The sequence below is a fragment of the Podarcis tiliguerta genome (assembly GCF_965153285.1).
Source record: "Podarcis tiliguerta genome assembly, chromosome: 4".
In the NCBI taxonomy this organism is placed as follows: Eukaryota; Metazoa; Chordata; class Lepidosauria; order Squamata; family Lacertidae; genus Podarcis; species Podarcis tiliguerta.
Genome location: NC_139537.1, coordinates 3,959,804 through 3,980,507, shown reverse-complemented (window position 1 = coordinate 3,980,507; position 20,704 = coordinate 3,959,804). Strand labels below are relative to the sequence as shown.

General features: G+C 46.6%; 1 protein-coding gene across 1 annotated transcript in view; it reads left to right on the top strand.

Annotated features, from left to right (window-relative positions):
- The first annotated feature begins 3,154 nt into the window (after positions 1 to 3,154).
- LOC310675544 (disintegrin and metalloproteinase domain-containing protein 21-like) overlaps positions 3,155 to 20,704 on the top strand; it is a 40,840-nt gene continuing 23,290 nt past the window's right edge. The window contains exons 1-11 of the mRNA XM_083436369.1: positions 3,155 to 3,312; positions 4,746 to 4,828; positions 6,301 to 6,362; positions 6,520 to 6,598; positions 9,716 to 9,792; positions 12,139 to 12,328; positions 13,536 to 13,604; positions 15,432 to 15,503; positions 17,263 to 17,420; positions 18,389 to 18,473; positions 20,498 to 20,658. Of these exons, the coding sequence (XP_083292495.1) occupies positions 3,234 to 3,312; positions 4,746 to 4,828; positions 6,301 to 6,362; positions 6,520 to 6,598; positions 9,716 to 9,792; positions 12,139 to 12,328; positions 13,536 to 13,604; positions 15,432 to 15,503; positions 17,263 to 17,420; positions 18,389 to 18,473; positions 20,498 to 20,658 (1,115 nt within the window). The 5' untranslated portion in view covers positions 3,155 to 3,233. The remainder of the gene's footprint in view (positions 3,313 to 4,745; positions 4,829 to 6,300; positions 6,363 to 6,519; positions 6,599 to 9,715; positions 9,793 to 12,138; positions 12,329 to 13,535; positions 13,605 to 15,431; positions 15,504 to 17,262; positions 17,421 to 18,388; positions 18,474 to 20,497; positions 20,659 to 20,704) is intronic.

The following is a 20,704-nucleotide window of genomic DNA, read 5'->3' as shown; positions in this document are numbered from 1 at the left end:
GTCGAGATATATATATATATATATATATTTGCTTTCGTAGATTTTCACGGGTACAGGAATGCAGGTTTTGGTGTCCTCGGGTGTCTTCCCGTGTAAAAGTTGGGGTGTCTAGGCGACGTTTCGACGAGGTCTCACTCGTCATCTTCAGGCTGGTGCTTTCGGCTTCTTGTTACTGGAACAGAGCAGGATCTTAGTGTTTGAGTTCCTATAAATACTGTTGAGGAGGTGTGGTGTATAGCCTCCAATGTTCTGGGCAGAGAGGAGGTTCCCAGGCTAGTGTGCCTTTTCTTCTTTTGTTCCTTAATTACTTGAGGGATATCTTGAGTGATTTCTTGAGTGATTTCCTGAATCCCACTTAGGTGGGTCATTAGGTGTGGATTAGTTGCTAAAGCAAAAACTTCCTCTCTTTTCCAACACATGAAAGAAACAGGACACGAAATTAATTTTGCAGATTCCAAATTGCTCTTTAACATGGAACATCACCACAAGAGAATAATCATGGAAGCCATCGAGATAGAGAAACACCCTCACAACATGAACAAGCGTGACGACACATCCCGCTTGCCAGACATCTGGAAATTAGCCCTCCCCACAAAATCTGACACCAGATCCAGAGGCACACAGAACGCCATCACCAATCAACCACACCAGACCCAAACCCAGACCCTCTCCACAGATAAATTACAGACACCATCCAGTAGCCAAACCAGGGTGGCACCTCCGGATGCTGCACCCCCCTGCAATCCCTACACAGATCTGGCTGGCACAGGCCACAAAACCACAGCTCGCCCCTATACACGAAGCCAAGCCAGAGCACAACCAAGTGCAGTACAGCCATCTTCTCAGAAAAACTCTTCACAAAGTTCAAGAGTTCAAGACACGAAGGCTTTAGCAACTAATCCACACCTAATGACCCACCTAAGTGGGATTCAGGAAATCACTCAAGAAATCACTCAAGATATCCCTCAAGTAATTAAGGAACAAAAGAAGAAAAGGCACACTAGCCTGGGAACCTCCTCTCTGCCCAGAACATTGGAGGCTATACACCACACCTCCTCAACAGTATTTATAGGAACTCAAACACTAAGATCCTGCTCTGTTCCAGTAACAAGAAGCCGAAAGCACCAGCCTGAAGATGACGAGTGAGACCTCGTCGAAACGTCGCCTAGACACCCCAACTTTTACACGGGAAGACACCCGAGGACACCAAAACCTGCATATATATATATATATATATATATATATGCTTTCGTAGATTTTCACGGGTACAGGAATGCAGGTTTTGGTGTCCTCGGGTGTCTTCCCGTGTAAAAGTTGGGGTGTCTAGGCGACGTTTCGACGAGGTCTCACTCGTCATCTTCAGGCTGGTGCTTTCGGCTTCTTGCTCTTTAACATGGAACATCACCACAAGAGAATAATCATGGAAGCCATCGAGATAGAGAAACACCCTCACAACATGAACAAGCGTGACGACACATCCCGCTTGCCAGACATCTGGAAATTAGCCCTCCCCACAAAATCTGACACCAGATCCAGAGGCACACAGAACGCCATCACCAATCAACCACACCAGACCCAAACCCAGACCCTCTCCACAGATAAATTACAGACACCATCCAGTAGCCAAACCAGGGTGGCACCTCCGGATGCTGCACCCCCCTGCAATCCCTACACAGATCTGGCTGGCACAGGCCACAAAACCACAGCTCGCCCCTATACACGAAGCCAAGCCAGAGCACAACCAAGTGCAGTACAGCCATCTTCTCAGAAAAACTCTTCACAAAGTTCAAGAGTTCAAGACACGAAGGCTTTAGCAACTAATCCACACCTAATGACCCACCTAAGTGGGATTCAGGAAATCACTCAAGAAATCACTCAAGATATCCCTCAAGTAATTAAGGAACAAAAGAAGAAAAGGCACACTAGCCTGGGAACCTCCTCTCTGCCCAGAACATTGGAGGCTATACACCACACCTCCTCAACAGTATTTATAGGAACTCAAACACTGAGATCCTGCTCTGTTCCAGTAACAAGAAGCCGAAAGCACCAGCCTGAAGATGACGAGTGAGACCTCGTCGAAACGTCGCCTAGACACCCCAACTTTTACACGGGAAGACACCCGAGGACACCAAAACCTGCATATATATATATATATATATATAATTTAAAATATGTCCAGTAGCACCATAGAGACCAACTAAGTTTGTTCTCAGTTTAAGCTATGGGTAGGCAAACTAAGGCCCAGATCTGGTCCATTCACCTTGTAAATCTGGCCCACGGAAGGTCCGGGAATCAGCGTGTTTTTACATGAGTAGAATGTGTCCTTTTATTTAAAATGCATCTCTGGGTTATTTGTGGGGCATGGGAATTTGTTCATCCCACCCCCAAAAATATATATAGTCCGGCCCCCCACAAGGTCTGAGGGACAGTGGACCGGCCCCCTGCTGAAAAAGTTTGCTCACCCCTGGTATAAGCTTTTGTGTGAATCTGAAGAAGTGTGTATGCACATGAAAGCTTATACCAGGGGTCACCAAAAATTTTCAGCAGGGGGCCAGTCCACTGTGCCTCAGACCTTGTGGGGGGCCAGACTATATTTTGGGGAAAGAAAGAAAAAAAGAACGAATTCCTATGCCCCACAAAAAACCCAGAGATGCATTTTAATTAAAAGCACACATTCTACTCATGTAAAAGCACGCTGATTCCCGGATCGTCCGGGTCGGATTGAGAAGGTGATTGGGCCGGATCTGGCCCCATGGCCCCTTAGTTTGCCTACCCATGGCTTACACTAAGAACAAACTTAGTTGTTCTCCAAGGTGCTACTTGACATTTTTAATTTTTTTTTCATATATTTCGACATATCCACCTGTCATACAAAACACCCCCTAACATGTCCACTGTAGGAATGTTGTACTTGACTGCTATAGGTCATACACCCCACAGTACGTACAGGGCGGGGCTTGACACTGATTGGCAGCTGTTGGCCGTCAGAGGGTTGGGGCTTGAGGGATGGGGCGGGAGTTTGGGCTGATGGGCAGGCAGAAGTCCCAAGAGGCTTGCAGCCCGAGTGGCCGGCGGTGGCTTCAGGTGGCGGTCCCTGGGACCAGAGGCGGAGCTTGGGGGGGTTGATTGGCGGTGGGGCGTTCGGAATCGGAACCGAGTGACAGTTGGAGCTCTGGGGAGGGGCCCGTTGCCGGGAGACGCCCGAGGGGGGCAAAAGTGGCTGGAGGCCGGGAATGTGGCCCCCTTTGCCTTGCCCAGGGCAGGGCATGTCGGTCCCGGGGGTGCTGCCCCTGCTCCTTCTCCTTGGCCCAGGTGGGTAAAAAGTGGGGGGGGGGTCAAGGGAGAGACCCTCCCCTCCCCTGTCTCTCCCTCTGTGGGTCCCAGCTGAGGAACTCCAGGGGTCCATACATGCTCAGGTCCCCGAATATATATAAATGCCCTATGTATTGCATTTATATACGCCACCCTTTCCTCCCCAAGGAGCTCAACATTTACCGTATTTTTCACTCTATAAGACGCACCAGACCACAAGACGCACCTAGTTTTTGGAGGAGGAAAACAAGAAAAAAAATATTCTGAATCCCAGAAGCAAAAGCAGCAATCCCTCTTGCTGTTCTGGTTTCTGGGACAGCTGCGCAGCCTGCATTCGCTCCATAAGACGCACACACATTTCCCCTTACTTTTTAGGAGGGAAAAAGTGAGTCTTATAGAGCCAAAAATACGGTAATCCCCACATCAGCCCTGTGAGGTAGGCTAGGCAGATAGGCCTAGATAGGATCCCTCTTAATAAATGGACCAACAATGTGCTGATACTTGCAGCTTATGTCTTTAACGTCTGACATTTCATTATTATTTTTTATATTTTGCTGGAAGCCGCCCAGAGTGACTGGGGAAACAAAGCCGGATGGTGGGGGGGTATAAACAACTAAATAACAACAACAATAATTAGACTGCTTACCGGGCTAGACTTTGTTTGGATAAATGTGACAGTATTTGGAATGAGTTCATACAAAATGTAGTAGGCTATTAATATTTACATTAAGGTTACCAGACGTCCCCGTTTCCCGGGGACAGCCCCCAGATTTACAAATCAGTCCCCATACAAAATCCATTGAAGTTGAAAAGTGTCCCTGGATTAACTGAAAAAAATCTGGTAACCTTAATTTACATGTGTATTGGGATAATAATATCAAATTTATAAAATAATGTATGGATTAGGGTATTTTTCATATATATTCATATATATATATATGTATACACACACACACACATTTCTACACATTTTTGTTCCATTTTATCTTTCTTCTCTTCTCTTTGTATCACCTTTTTTCTTTAAAATTGATCCATTTTCAATAAAATATTAATACCCCCCCAAAGGCTAGGTTGAGAAGCAGTGGCTGGCCTCCAACGTCACACCCAGAGAGCTTCATGGCGGCCACGTGGGAAGATTTGAACCCTGGTCTCCCAGGTCCTAGCCCAACATTTCTAACCGCCACACCACTGCTAGCTTGTGTTGGCTCTGGAGCAGATAAAATAACAAACCCAAGAGTGTCTCTGAGCACCTACAGAGCGTTATATAATTAAGAAATAGGGGTGAACTGGTCCAGAGCTCCAGCCAATCAGGAAAGGCGTTCCGAGCAATTTTCAGCATCATCTGCCCTGTGTCTCTGGCTCTGAAGGCAGTGTGCTTATGGCAAGACTCTGAGCACACTTTTCGCCCTTTGAAAAACTGCTTTTCTTCCCAGGACTTATGGAAGCCTCTAAATACCTGTACTCCGAAGTGGTGATCCCACAAACGCTCGATCCGAAATCTGGCTTCTCCACTAAGGTAATTTTGCTGACACGCCACCTGCCTGAACTCGTCAATCGATAGCCTACCTGACCTCGTAATACCCCAGGGGTGACGGACTGCTTTTTCGCGCGGTGCGTAGTTAATCTGCGGAACTCCCTGCCACTGGAGACAGGGATGGCCACCGACTTGGGTGGCTTTAAAAGGGGACTAGGCAAATTAACTGGGTGAGGGGAGGGCTATGGCTATGCTCCGCCTGCACACTTTGAGGCTGTGATGATTCTGAGGTGAAAAGTAGGGGTAGCAGGTGTGATTTGGGGGGAGCCTCGCTCCCAAGATCTGCTCACTGCTGCTCACTGCAAGACAGGGATGAGGTAGGGTACCAGTAGAGTTGTGGGCATAGAGCCCAAGCCCCTGTATCAGGAGGATGGCTCCATCACTTGCACACAGGGCTGGATTTAGATTTGATGAGGCCCTAAGCTATTGAAGGTAAAAAAAGAAAAAAAAGATATTCTGTACTGGACCAACCAACCAATTCCCTGCTTCAAGATGCTAAAGCTTCACAGTGTGACGCGGCAGCTAAAAAAGCCAATGCAATTCTGGGCTGCATCAATAGGAGTATAGCATCTAGATCAAGGGAAGTAATAGTGCCACTGTATTCTGCTCTGGTCAGACCTCACCTGGAGTACTGTGTCCAGTTCTGGGCACCACAGTTCAAGAAGGACACTGACAAACTGGAACGTGTCCAGAGGAGGGCAACCAAAATGGTCAAAGGCCTGGAAACGATGCCTTATGAGGAACGGCTAAGGGAGCTGGGCATGTTTAGCCTGGAGAAGAGGAGGTTAAGGGGTGATATGATAGCCATGTTCAAATATATAAAAGGATGTCACATAGAGGAGGGAGAAAGGTTGTTTTCTGCTGCTCCAGAGAAGCGGACACGGAGCAATGGATCCAAACTAGAAGAAAGAAGATTCCACCTAAACATTAGGAAGAACTTCCTGACAGTAAGAGCTGTTCGACAGTGGAATTTGCTGCCAAGGAGTGTGGTGGAGTCTCCTTCTTTGGAGATCTTTAAGCAGAGGCTTGACAACCATATGTCAGGAGTGCTCTGATGGTGTTTCCTGCTTGGCAGGGGGTTGGACTCGATGGCCCTTGTGGTCTCTTCCAACTCTAGGATTCTATGATTCTATGAATCATCAGTTGTTAAAAGCGGCAGTTCTAAATATGGACTCTAGGGGGCGGTATCACACAATGCCCAGAATGGGGGAGGACAGCAATTATTAACATTCCCAATATCTGCAATAAAAACCCCTTAAAGAAAGAAAGAAAAACCTCAATCCAAAATGAAGAACAGTTTTTGAGTGTGTATTACTGCTTTTTTAAGACTAAGAGAGGGAGCTAAAGAATAGTAGCAATTCTATTATGAAAGTATACAGAATAGACTAATTTTAGGCGTAATTTGTCTCAGGTTTCAACTGTATATATATATATATTTCATTTGAATCCTTTAGAGAGAAGTGTCTTATGTAATTAGAATTGAAGGATCTGACAGAACTATTCACCTTCGACAGAAGTAAGTGGTTGCTTTTTTCATAGTAAAATGTCAATAGGAACATTCTGTTTGGAATGACAAGCAGAAGTGGCCGATAATCAGAAATTGTTTGCTGAGTCTAGACGCAGCATTTTGCAAGTACCACCCCGTGTTTCTAATGCAAGCTTTCTATTTGCAGATTCTTTATATTTCGAAATATGCCTGTTTACTCCTTTACTACAGAAGGAAAACGTCAAGTGCAGAACCCATATATCCAGGTTTATTTTATTCATATTTTTAGAAGTGCAAAGATGACATTAAGCATGGATTATTTTTAATATATATAGAGAGAGATTTAATATCTGGAGTCTGGGGCCCAAGTCTGTACCACTGACCCTTACCTTTCTCAGTGGCTCATGCATTCTTTTTTTTCCAGGGAAAGGGTGATCTCCCTTTTGACTTGCACCATTTCAACCTTGTGCGATTGGAATTGTGCAAATTAAATGCACGCAAAGTTTTCCTGGCTTGGAAGGAGCTTTTAAGCTGTCTGTCCTGCTGACTGGGCAAGGCCCTCTCAGCGTGTTGGCTCTGAGAGCCTGGGGACGGCCCTGCAAAATCTCTGGCGAGATCTCGCAAGAGCAGCCCTGAGCCCACGCAGTGCGCTGGCTCCAGAAGGGTAAGGATGCTTGTGCAGGCTCAATGCGCTTATATGCGCCATCCTTGGAATGTAACCTCTGTGTAAGATGGGATCATAATGTAGCTCACAGTCATTTCAGGTAGCCCTTCTCCAATGAAAATAGAGACCTCCTGTTCTATTACTGGGGACACGGGTGGCACTGTGGGTTAAACCACAGAGCCTAGGACTTGCCGATCAGAAGGTCGGTGGTTTGAATCCCCGTGACGGGGTGAGCTCCCGTTGCTCGGTCCCTGCTCCTGCTAACCTAGCAGTTTGAAAGCACCTCAAAGTGCAAGTGGATAAATAGGTACCACTCCGGCGGGAAGGTAAACGGCGTTTCCATGCGCTGCTCTGGTTCCCCAGAAGCGGCTTAGATCATGCTGGCCACATGACCCGGAAGCTGTACGCCTGCTCCCTCGGCCAATAAAGCAAGATGAGCGCCGCAATCCCAGAGTCGGCCACGACTGGACCTAATGGTCAGGGGTCCCTTTATCTTTATTCTATTATTATTATTATTATTATTATTACTACTACTACTACTACTACTAATATTATTATTATGTGATTTATACCCCTTCCATCTGACTGGATTGCCCCAGCCATTCTGGGCAGCTTTCAACCTATATTAAAACATAATAAAACATTAAACATTAAAAAAAAAAAACTTCCCTATGCAGGGCTGTCTTCAGATGTCGTCTAGAGGTCGTAGAGTTACTTATCTCCTTGGCTCGGGGGTCATATAACTCAAAAAACAAACAAACCCCACAACATTTCTCCCTTGGGCAAAAAGTAAAGACACCAACCAGAGTAAATTGGAGCAAATCAGCAGCCTGTAGGCTTGGCCTTTATTGTACTGTTGCAGCAGGGTGTTCCCCTCACTCGCAGGAGAGAGGAAAGACACAGAAATGATGAAAGCGGGACATTCCAGGATCAAATCAGAAGCTGGGGTGGCTTCTGTAAATCCAGGACTGTCCCTGGAAAATAGGGACACTTGGAGGGTCTGATCTTGCCCTCAGTTTGTCTTGGGCAGTATTTAAGTGCGGATGCCCAAATCAAGTGAGGGGACGACATGTACATGTGGCAATTGTGGGGCTTTTAAGCCTCTTGCTGACACCATCCCGCAATCGTAGCCCCAGTTGGATAATGGTCCATACTCCTGAGTATCTGCTTGGAAGCTGAGAAGGGAAGCAGGACAGCGATCCATCGCGTCTCCTCCTGCTTTCAAACAATATTGCCAGAGATCAGTGTGAGGACTTTGTGAATACAGCAGCTCCCTGCCCCTCACTGTTGCTCTTGGAGCAGGAGCAAGTGGCTTTGTAACCAGTTTAATGACAATAAAAGCAAAAAGGAATCCCGTCACATCAGGTTCTTGCCATCTCTGCCCTCTGACTTCAGCTGCACAGTTCAGGTCTTTCACCATAAATTCCACCCATTTAATTAATACAAGATCCATTTGTAGGTTAGTTACGAACCACAATGTGTGTCGGTTAGCCAAGATACCTGTCCTTGAGCCCTGAACTCTACCTCCACTTCGCTTTCAAATCAGAACCAGTGAAGGCGGTGAAGGTCCTGTGTCAGTGCCTGGAGGCAGTTGGAGGATGGATGGCGGCTAACAGATTGAGGTTGAATCCTGACAAGACAGAAGTACTTTTTCTGGGGGACAGGAGGTGGGCAGGTGTGGAGGATTCCCTGGTCCTGAATGGGGTAAATGTGCCCCTGAAGGACCAGGTGCGCAGCCTGGGAGTCATTTTGGACTCACAGCTGTCCATGGAGGCACAGGTCAAATCTGTGTCCAGGGCAGCTGCTTACCAGCTCCATCTGGTACGCAGGATGAGACCCTATCTGCCTGCAGACTGTCTCGCCAGAGTGGTGCATGCTCTAGTTATCTCCCACTTGGACTCCTGCAATGCGCTCTACGTGGGGCTGCCTTTGAAGGTGACCCAGAAACTACAACTAATCCAGAATGTGGCAGCTAGACTGGGGACTGGGAGCGGCCAACCAGACCACATAACACCAGTCTTGAAAGACCTACATTGGCTCCCAGGATGTTTCCGAGCACAATTCAAAGTGCTGGTGCTGACCTTGAAAGCCCTAAATGGCCTCGGTCCAGTAGACCTGAAGAAGTGTCTCCACCCCCATCATTCTGCCCGGACACCGAGGTCCAGTGCCAATGGCAGTTGCCTCACTGCGAGAAGCCAAGTTGCAGGGAACCAGGCAGAGGGCCTTCTCAGTAGTGGTGCCCACCCTGTGGAACACCCTCCCACCAGATGTCAAAGAGAAAAACAACTACAGTGGTATCTCAGGTTACATACGCTTCAGGTTACAGACACTGCTAACCCAGAAATAGTGCTTCAGGTTAAGAACTTTGCTTCAGGATGAGAACAGAAATTGTGCCCTGGCGGCACGGTGGCAGCAGGAGGCCCCAATAGCTAAAGTGGTGCTTCAGGTTAAGAACAGTTTCAGGTTAAGAACAGACCTCCAGAACGAATTAAGTACTCAACCCGAGGTACCACTGTACCAGACTTTTAGAAGACATCTGTTCCCTGTTTAGGGAAGCTTTTAATGTTTCATAGGTTATTGTATTTTAATATTCTGTTGGAAGCTGCCCAGAGTGGCTGGGGAAACCCAAACAGATGGGCGGGGTATACATAATAAATTATTATTATTATTATTATTATTATTATTATTATTATTATTATTATGTTTTTGAACCTTGCAGGTGGACTGCTATTACGGAGGATATGTGGAAGCCTTGCCAGACTCCAACGTCATCCTGTCTACCTGCCATGGGCTTTGGTAATGTCCATCTCCCCGAGGTGTTGAAAATATTGTGGCTGATCTGGGGATTAGGTTAAATGAGGCATTGAGCAAATCTTCATGCCTGGGCCTGTAGGACCCGTAACCCAGCAGGATGAATGCAGACCCTCATCAGATGCTCACAACTGTGTTTTTGCTTCAGTGCTCCCTAGGCAGGACAAAACCAAGGGGTTAGTCATGCTGCATAGGCTGCAAAACAGGGCTGGTGAAATGCCTTTAGCACAGGAGATCACAAGATCTGACCTCTCTCTTGCACACACACAAACACACCCACCTCCCGAGGGTTTGTGACCCATCAACCACTCTCACCTGGTTTAGCCAGCCCCAGGGCCAGATTGAGGTTTGATGAGGCCTTAAGATCCTGAAGGCAATGGGGCCCTTTCTATGTCCTTTGTCAACAACAAATTGTTGCAGTCTTTTTGTTGAATATATGCTAGATGGTAATTTAGGGACCTAATAGGTATCTAAAGCCATTTGCACATAACAAAGTATGTATTTTATCAAAGTAACTGTTGAACTGAAATACAACTAAGAAGTATATTAATAGTGAAATACATTTAAGAAGAAGTATATTAATAGTGAAATCATTATTAAGCTCTAACTTAAAATGATTTTTTATTCATCACAAACTTAATAATGCAAACACATTGGCATTTGGCAATAACAAAAGTTTCTTTAGAAACACAATTTACAGACACTCATAATCTACTCTCCAGAAACTTGCTATAACATGACATAATAGGTGTAAATATATGATGCAAACTACTAATAACGATAAATAGCAGAATGTAGGCACCCTATATATAGAAAGGAGCAAGCAGTGATATTTTAGGGAGCAGGCGAGCAGACGGGGCCCATAACTTACATCCTAGGAGCCTACACAACACAAAACACTGTTGCTGTATGTAGGTTTTATTCTATTTGTTTTTTATCTTATATTATGGAAATGTACATCCAGGTTTTTTCCCCTTTAAATGTTTTGGGGGCCCTCAAGCGTGTGGGACCCTAAGCTATAGCTTGTTTAGTTTACATGTAAATCCGGCACTAAGCCGGCCAGTCGAAGCCGTTCCCAGGATTGTGGCGGCTGTGTCATGCTGACGTGCAGGAGCTGGAGCTGAGAGCTGAGAGCAGGATGGGGTCCAAAGGTGGACAAACTATCCCAGTGCCTGGAAACCCTGGAATCTCGAACCGCTCAGAAGTTAGGGTGGCATGCAGCAATATTCATCCTTAGAGAGCAGGTCGGTTTTAAGAATTGGTGCGTAGCTGAACTGGGAGTTTTCCTTCTTTTTCTTCATTCTGTCCTCACTCCGCTTTCTCAGTCACATCTTGTTGCTGGGGCAGAATGGCCCTGGGAACGACCTACTGTTATTTCTGGAGGAATACTTAGGGGGAAGATGCTTCCCACATTGCGGCTAATGGACAGAACATCTTTCGTCTCTCCAAGAATGCCCTTTGGAACTTGTTTTTGAGCTGGGAAGCAAAACTTCCACATACAGTTTCTGCCTGCCAACAAGCCTGTATCTGTTTTCTGTCTCACGTCTCATTTTATTGAATGTTGTTGTGCTTTTATGTAGACCAACCAGACTTTTATTATGTATCCCATTTTTATTCTTTATTACATTTCTTTCCTACCTTTCCTCCAGGGCGCTCAAGGTCTCACAATAGCTTCTCCCTTATCCATTGCATGAAAAAGTACAGTGGTGCCTCACAAGACGAAATTAATTCGTTCTCCGAGGTTTTTCGTCTTGTGAATTTTTCGTCTTGCGAAGTACGGTTTCCCATAGGAAATGCATTGACGGTTTCCCATAGGAATGCATTGGCGGTTTAAAGAAAAAGGCGCAAGACGTTTTCATTTTGCGAAGCAAGCCCATAGGGAAATTCGTCTTGCGAAGCAACTCAAAAAACAAAAAGCTCTTTCATCTTGCAAGTTTTTCGTCTTGCGAGGCATTCGTCTTGCGAGGTACCACTGTACAATAATGATAAAAGAAGCTAATTATTATTATTATTATTATTATTATTATTATTATTATTATTGGATTCCTTGTACAGTCGTACCTTGGAAGTCGAACAGAATCTCTTCCGGAAGTCCGTTCAACTTCCAAAACATTCAAAAACCGAATCGCGGCTTCTGATCGGCTGCAGGAAGCCTGAGAAGCCCCGTCAGACATTCTGGTTCTAAAAGAACATTTGCAAACCGGAGCAATCACTTCTGGGTTTGCAGCGTTCAGAAGCCAAAACATCCGAGTTCCAGGGCGCTCGGGATCTAAGGTACGACTGTAGAGCTTGCCAAACCGCTCCTAATGATCCTTTCGTTTTGGTTTTCAGGGGACATATACAGATTGGACAACTGCAGTATGAGATACATCCTTTTGAGGGTTCCTCTACGCACCAGCACTTTCTCTACCGCATGGCCCCAGAGCAGCAGGAGCCATGCAGAGGCATCCCTGATCCCCAGAAGCAGCTGCCAAGGCATGAGATAGAATTTACTCCAGCCACAGTGTCCTCCGAGGAGAAGGTAAGCTTTCATCCACTAAACCTGAGGAGTCAGTGGAAACTCTATACCCCAGGGGTGCGGTGTTGGGGTCCATGTTCTAAGGCAGGGTTTCCCAAACTTGAGCATCCAGCTGTTATGGACTACAAATCCCATCACTGGTCCAGATGGCTAGGGATGATGGGAGTTGTAGTTTGGGAAACCCTGGTCTAAGCAGCCTCAGATACATGCAGTAACATTTATGCCTCTCCAACGAGAAGCCCAAACACCCGCCATGTTTGGATACATCCTTTTCATATGCCGTATTTTTCGCTCTATTGGACGCACTTTTTCCCCTCCAAAAATTGAGGGGAAATGTGTGTGTGTCCTATGGAACGAATGCAGGCTCCTTGGCTTCAGCGATAGCAACACTAAGCCTCCGAAGCGCAGAGGGAGCGCTCCCTCCGTGCTCCAAAGGCTTCGCATTGCTTTCGCTGAAGCCTGGAGAGTGAGAGGCGTCTGTGCGTACCGACCCCTCTCGCTCTCCAGGCTTCAGGGATAGCCGCGCAGCCCCTCTGGCAGGTGGCTATGGCTCCTTTAGCCCCGCGCAGCCTCTCCAAGCAGGGAGAGGTGACATGGGGCTAAAGAGGAAGCCAAAACAGCCAGCCGGATGGATCCCGCTAGCTGCCTTGGCTTGTTCCATAGCCGTGCGCAACCCCTCCGGCAGGGAGAGGCTGCACGGGGCTATGGCTTCTTTAGCCTCGCAGCCTTGCCAAAACAGCAAGCGGGATCCATCCCGCTGGCTGCCTTGGCTTGTGCCATAGCCGCGTGCAACCCCTCCGGCAGGGAGAGGTTGCACCTGTACGCTGCTCTTTGGGGCTGGGGGGGAAATAAGATTTTTTTTCTTGATTCCCCCCCCCCCCTAAAAAATAGGTGCGCCCTATGGTCTGGTGCGCCCTATGGAGCGAAAAATGATTTTCTTTCAACGTTTAACACATTGTGAATTTTAAATCCCAATTCCATAACTTCTCCCATGCTGTAATTTATATATAACACCCAAACCCCAGTGTATCATTACTCTTTCCTGATGGACTTGACTGGGGTGGACCCAACATTAGATCCATCCGATTTGCCAGCTGCATCTTCCGCTTCCAGCCCAATGGATTTCCTGCAGAAGTGGTACAATGTCTGCAGCTCTACGTTGCTTTGATTTGCCTCCCACAAACCTAGAGCTGTGTGCATTTCATTTCAGACAGAGTTCCCTGGAGCTGATGCACCATCCAGATACCTAGAGTATTTTGCTGTTTGCGACAATTCCATCGTAAGTGGCGATAACCTGTATTTTCCGCCTGTAAGAGTTATGCAAAAATTCAAAGAGTGTTGGTGCTGACCTTTAAAGCCCTAAACGGCCTCGGTCCAGTATACCTGAAGGAGCATCTCCACCCCCATCGTTCTGCCCGGACACTGAGGTCCAGTGCCAAGGGCCTTCTGCCAGTTTCCTCGCTGCGAGAAGCCAAGTTACAGGAAACCAGGCAGAGGGCCTTCTCGGTGGTGGCGCCCACCAGATGTCAAAGAGAACAACAACTACCAGACTTTTAGACAACATCTGAAGGCAGCCCTCTTTAGGGAAGCTTTTAATGTTTGAGGCATTAGTGTATTTTAATATTGTGTTGGAAGCCAACCAGACTAGCTGGGGAAACCCACCCACTGGGTGGGGTATAATTAATAAATTTATTATTATTATTATTATTATTATTATTATTATTATTATTATGCATGTCAGATTAGATTTTCAGATTAGAGGACAAGCGATTCTCCTCACTGGTTAGCGGATTGCAAAAGTTAATATAGATGAAGAGAGCCTAATTACTTACCCTGGTTGTGGAATTTTATCGAAAGACAGCACCTTCCCAGAATGCCCTGTGGTGTGGCACGTTTTGGCACGTTTTGGCAGTCTTCAAAAGCATTTAAAGATAAAATGCAATAGAATGACCGCTCCCCACATCAAATGGGGGGTGCCTTTTGTGTGGTCACGCACAGCCCCCATGATCCCATGTGGCTCCCGGCAGTACAGCCTGGATTTGTGCCCCCCCCCCAACACCTGGAGGTGACCGCCTACCTCTGCCAGTTACCCAATCCCAGCTGGGGAGGCGTTGCCAGGAGAGAGTTGGCCAGGTAAGGGGAGGGATTGACCTGCCCACACAATAGTGGGTGGAACTTACCTGGGAGTTCCCAGTCGAGCTTCTCCCACCCTGCCCTCCCTCAGTTAAGCTTTCTTTCGCAGGTTAACCTTTTCTTCGCAGGTACGCAGGTACTGCTACGCTATGGTCGCTGTTGAAGGGCCAGAAAGGAATTTTCCTGCATAGGCAGGTTTTGCCTTCCCCGTAGCAAAACGTCACAACTTTGGTGGTTTCAGGCCTTGGGCGGAATCCTTTAGTCCAGGGGTGGCCAACTCCCAAGAGACTGGCAGTAATCTACCCCCTTTTTTGGAATTCAAGTCAAGGTTGTTGACCTCCTTTTTTTTAGGGAGGGGAAAAGCCATGCAGGGCAAAAATGCTGAACTTTTTTTAGGGGAGCCAAACTTGTTGAGCTTCTTTGGGGGGAGCCAGTGATCTACCAGTGATCTACCACAGACGTCCAGTGATCTACCGGTAGATCACGATCTACCTGTTGGATGTGCCTGCTTTAGTCTATCTCCCCTAAATGGGGGGGGGGGGGCGTGAAGCGGTGATCCACGCCCCCGCTGCGGCGTCAATCCCAGGGTTCCCCGTTAAAGCGGTTGTTTTGAGGGGAGTCATTGGCCATAAGCCGAGAGGCTGTCATTGGTCTCCCCCATGTAGCGGCGAATTGGGGGATGGGCTCTCTGTTTGAACAGACTTTCTCCAGAGCCAGCCCAATCCCCACACATTCTGGATAGCCCTGATGTTCCCCAGATCTCCAGCCGGGGACTGGGAGGAATAAACGCCCAATGCCTAAGCCAAGGTCTCCCTACATCTGAAGTTTTAATAAAGTTGTGGCCAAAATTTTAATCCCGTAACACGTTGTCTTGAGTCATTATTCCACTTGGGTGTCGCCTGGGGTTGGAGGGGGGTCAAATGCAATAAAGAAAGATGCCAGCCCTAGCTTATAAAGAACTCTTTTATTTTAGTATCAGCAGAAAAAGAAAAACGTGACTCAGGTGATATTGATGGTGCTTCAGATTCTATCTGTCCTTCACAATGTAAGTATGTTTATTGGAAATTTCTGAATAATGTTCTGTGTCTTGCCTGGGGGAGGAAAGAGGTGAAAAGCACTATCTTAACTTGAAGTACGGAGGACAAAGGGCACATCGCATGCAAAGGCATCGTGAGACGCTCTGGTCTTTGGGAAATGGTTTCCCTTTTGCAAAGAGGGAGAAGGGGGATTTATGTGTTAGCTGGAGCGAAACTTTCTTGCCGCGATAGTCAAATGTAAAGGGTGATGAGCTGTGCATATTTCAGGTATTAATACTGCGCAGTTTGAAGCAACTGGAAGCATAAGAACTGGCTCCTTTTGGAAGAAATCATTGTCCTGGCCCATAAAAACATTATTCAAACTTTCACTTGCGGAACTTTCTTCATAACAGAATTAAAACATCAAATATACACCCAAAACATCCCTATGATGTATTGTGCTGTCCAGCACAGGCTCAGCATCTTACAATAAAAGATAACTCCAGAAATCAAAATGTGTCTTTCTCCCTCATTCCAGCTTCTTGGAGGGCCATTATCGCATACTTCTGTTCTCTGTCGCTTTCAGAGAAAAACTAACAATCACAACCCTTTCAAGAAGGTGCATTTGCAGCTCAATGCCTTTTCAGCTGATTTAAGGTTACAACACTCACCTGTTAGCTAGCAGAAAACAACAGTTAATTATCAGCTCGGCAAGAGCTCAGAGTCTACAGTAGTTTTCTAACCACTGTGGGGCAAACCCAGTGTTAGCCATACACATTTAAGCATTTTCCATTTTAAACCTTCATTGATAAGGAAGCATTTCCCCATTTCTGTGTGAATTAAATCAAATCAAATGTCCCTGGTGTGACTTCATTAGGTTAGACTCCTGCCACACCTTTTGCATAATGGGTGAGAGTCGCTCCTAATGCACAGGGTAAGTAGAAGACAGCAGTTATTACTGCCTTGCAGGGGGTTGGACTACATGACCCTTGGGGTCCCTACAATTCTATGAGTCTAAGATTTAACAAGTTGCCTTGCGTGTCTCAAGCCTTGACTTGACACACCACTTTCCTGTAGCTTGGGGAATTTCTGTAGTCAAACTGCAACAAGACTGAGCTCTGCAGGGTAGCAGGTGGGAGAGACTCTGAACACATAAATTGATTGCTTTGGTGTGAACTGCCAGGGCATCGGGCATAGAAATGTATTTAATAATAATAACAATAAATAAATACAGTCATACCTCATTTTATGTTTGCTTCAGGTTGAGTGTTTTCAGGTTGCGTCCCGCGGCGACCCGGAAGTACCGGAAAGGGTTACTTCTGGGTTTCGCTGCTTGTGCATGCGCAGACATCATGCGCAGAAGCAGCGAATTGCAACCCGCGCACGCTTAGACGCGGGTTGCATTCTGCTCATGTTGCGAACGGGCCTCTGGAATGGATCCCGTTCGCAACCAGAGGTACCAGTGTAAATAAATATTACTAATAATGAACAATTGATTGATGGTAATGTGTTCAAAGCACTTAACACATGCTTTGTCTCACAACAACCCTGTAAGGTAGATCAGCATTATTATAACTGTGCGTGTGTCTGTCTATAGAACCATAGAATTGTAGAGTTGGAAGGGGACCCTAGGGGTTGGGTCACCTAGTCCCCATCTTTTGCGCCACATGGGTCTTGAACCCCATGACCCTGAGATTAAGAGTCTCACGCTATCTTATGCATGTGTCTATATATATATTATCAGTATGTTTTATAAGCACATACTGATTTCCTATTTTCTGTTTTCAGATATATGACGACATAGGTCTTCACGTTGTTTTGACAGGAATAGAGGTGTGGACAAGTCAAGATCTGGCAGGCAGCGATGCCGGTTTGGAAGCGTTTCACGACTACGTCACCTCTGAGCTCCGGACTCAAGTCCATTTCGACCATGCCTCCTTATTCACGTGAGACGCTTCCCCATTTCCGTTGCTGGGAGTGTATGGTCACCCTGCTTTGTCTGCCTGCTGCTGAACAGAACAGAACAGAACAGAATAGAACAGAATTTATTATTTATACCCCACCCATCTGGCTGGGTTTCCGCAGCCACTCTGGGCAGCTTCCAACAAGGATTAAAAATACATCAAAATGTCACACATTAAAAACTTCCCTGAACAGGGCTGCCTTCAGATGTCTTCTAAATGTCAGGTAGTTATTTATCGCTTTGACATCTGGTGGGAGGGCATTCCACAGGGCGGGCGCAACCACCAAGAAGGCCCTCTGCCTGGTTCCCTGTAACTTGACTTCTCGCAATGAGGGAACTGCCAGAAGGCCCTTGGCGCTGGACCTGTGTCCGGGCAGAACGATGGGGGTGGATACGCTCCTTCAGGTATACTGGACCGAGGCTGTTTAGGGCTTTAAAGGTCAACTCCAACACTTTGAATTGTGCCCGGAAACGTACTGGGAGCCAATGTATGTCTTCCAAGACTGGTGTTATGTGGTCTCGGCGGCCGCTCCCAGTCACCAGTCTAGCTGCCGCATTCTGGATTAGTTGTAGTTTCCGGGTCACCTTCAAAGGTAGCCCCACGTAGAGCGCATTGCAGTAGTCCAAGCGAGAGATAACTAGAGCATGCACCACTCTGGTGAGACAGTGTGGGCAGGGAGGGTCTCAGCCTGCATACCAGATGGAGCTGGGAGACAGCTGCCCTGGACACAGAACGGACCTGCGCCTCCATGGACAGTGGTGAGTCCAAAATGACTCCCAGGCTGCGCACCTGGTCCTTCAGGGGCACACTTACCCCATTCAGGACCAGGGAGTCCCCCACACCAGCTTGCTTCCTGTCCCCCAAGAAATATCAACAAATGTTATCCGTCCTTGCCCCTATAATTTAAGGATCCAGTTATGCCCTGAATTTCGACATCTTCTCTTTTCTAGGGCTGTGGGTCAACATAATTCCTTTGGGAACTCGTGGGAAGAACGTTTTTGTCTTCAGGATCATGTCTCAGTTTCTTCTGTCAGAGTAAGTGGTGTGGCACATTATTTGATGTGACCTTGCCAGTCCCTGGTCCCTTTAATTCACATGTTTTTATACACTAGCGTAAAGCTATGATGCATATTTATTTGTACCCCACTTTTCAGCCAGAGCTCCCTCCCTCAGACTCCCTCCAGAGCTGTTTACGTGAAATCCAAACAAGACAGGCTTACATTCTAATAAACAAAGAATGAAATTAATAAAAACACAACACACAGGGCGAAGGGGACAAGGAGGGATGGGGGAAATTAAACTCAAAATTCCAGCACCAGTTTCTAGACAGTCGTTCCTATATTGACCAGCTGCTAACATAGGCTGCTTGGGGCTTCTCTGTACAGTGGTACTTCAGGTTAAGAACTTAATTCGTTCCTGAGGTCCGTTCTTAACCTGAAACTGTTCTTAACCTGAAGCACCACTTTAGCTAATGGGGCCTCCTGCTGCTGCCGCGCCACTGGAGCACGATTTCTGTTCTCATCCTGAAGCAAAGTTCTTAACCCGAGGTACTATTTCTGGGTTAGCGGAGTCTGCAACCTGAAGCGTATGTAACCTGAAGCGTCTGTAACCCGAGGTACCACTGTATACTACTTTTTAAATTAATAGGTTTTCAGTGATGCTCCATAGTAGTCTGAAATAAAAATAATAATGACAAGACCAACAGTCCAAAATACCAGCTGAAAAGAGTGAAACCGTATGACCATTGGATACTGAAAAATCAGACCTTTGTTTTACGACTCAACATTTTATCTATTTCCTCCAATTTCTGTATACAAGTCACAACATGGTGATGGACTTCTTTGATTTTCCCTGTGATAACATTTATATTGAAAATGTAAGAAAAGCCCTGCTGGATCAGGCCAGTGGCCCATCTAGTCCAGCGTTCTGTTCTCACGAGGCTCAACCAGATTTCTACCCATAAGTAGGACCCGAGTACAACAACACGCTCTGCTTCCTGCGGCTGTTCTTCATACTGGCTGCCTTGCAGAACATCCTGGGGAGAAGAAAAGGCTCAAGAATTAACCCTGCATAAACCTGGAGCTGCTGTTTTGCCGCTTTATCGTGCAACCCAAAATGGGGTGTTTTTTTTGCAAAAAGCTTTGGATAATCTACTCCCCCTGCGGAACCACAATTCGCAGGCAATTGTGTGCACTCCTGCATTCCCAAAAAGGTTTCCTTATTTTATTTTTTATTGAATACAGCAAGAAAAGAAAACACAGATACAGAATTACACACAGGAATAACAATAAACACAAAATTTTCTTAACAAACAATGAAACACTATAGACCCGACCTCCCGTCTATTCCTTATTTCAATTTCATATTACTTATTGCCAATACACACTTTTATCACCATTTAACTTTTTCTTACTATATTTTAGCTCTTATGTCTAACTTGCAACTGTTACTGAAGTTCCTCAAATGCTGCACACTCTCAGACCTCACCTGGAGTACTGTGTCCAGTTCTGGGCACCACAGTTCAAGAAGGACACTGACAAACTGGAACGTGTCCAGAGGAGGGCAACCAAAATGGTCAAAGGCCTGGAAACGATGCCTTATGAGGAACGGCTAAGGGAGCTGGGCATATTTAGCCTGGAGAAGAGGAGGTTAAGGGGTGATATGATAGCCATGTTCAAATATATAAAAGGATGTCACATAGAGGAGGGAGAAAGGTTGTTTTCTGCTGCTCCAGAGAAGCGGACACGGAGCAATGGATCCAAACTACAAGAAAGAAGATTCCACCTAAACATTAGGAAGAACTTCCTGACAGTAAGAGCTGTTCGGCAGTGGCATTTGCTGCCAAGGAGTGTGGTGGAGTCTCCTTCTTTGGAGGTCTTTAAGCAGAGGCTTGACAACCATATGTCAGGAGTGCTCTGATGGTGTTTCCTGCTTGGCAGGGGGTTGGACTCGATGGCCCTTGTGGTCTCTTCCAACTCTATGATTCTATGATTCTATGAAAGGTTTCAATCGCCTTTGGGCTCAATTCCCTGTCCGTCTTTTTCCTCCCCTGCATACAGACGTCCTTGTCTTTAACAAATGACGGCGTATCAGCCGCCCATCAGCTGGGCCACGCGGTCTTTGGCTTTGTCCACGACGACCTTCCAGAGCTTCAAGGCAGAAGGTGTGACTGCACCTGCACCTCGGAGCGTGGCCGCTGCGTCATGCATTCAGCCGTTGCGTAAGTAGGGGGTCAGTGCTCTTTCGACTGCTGTAGTTTTGACTCT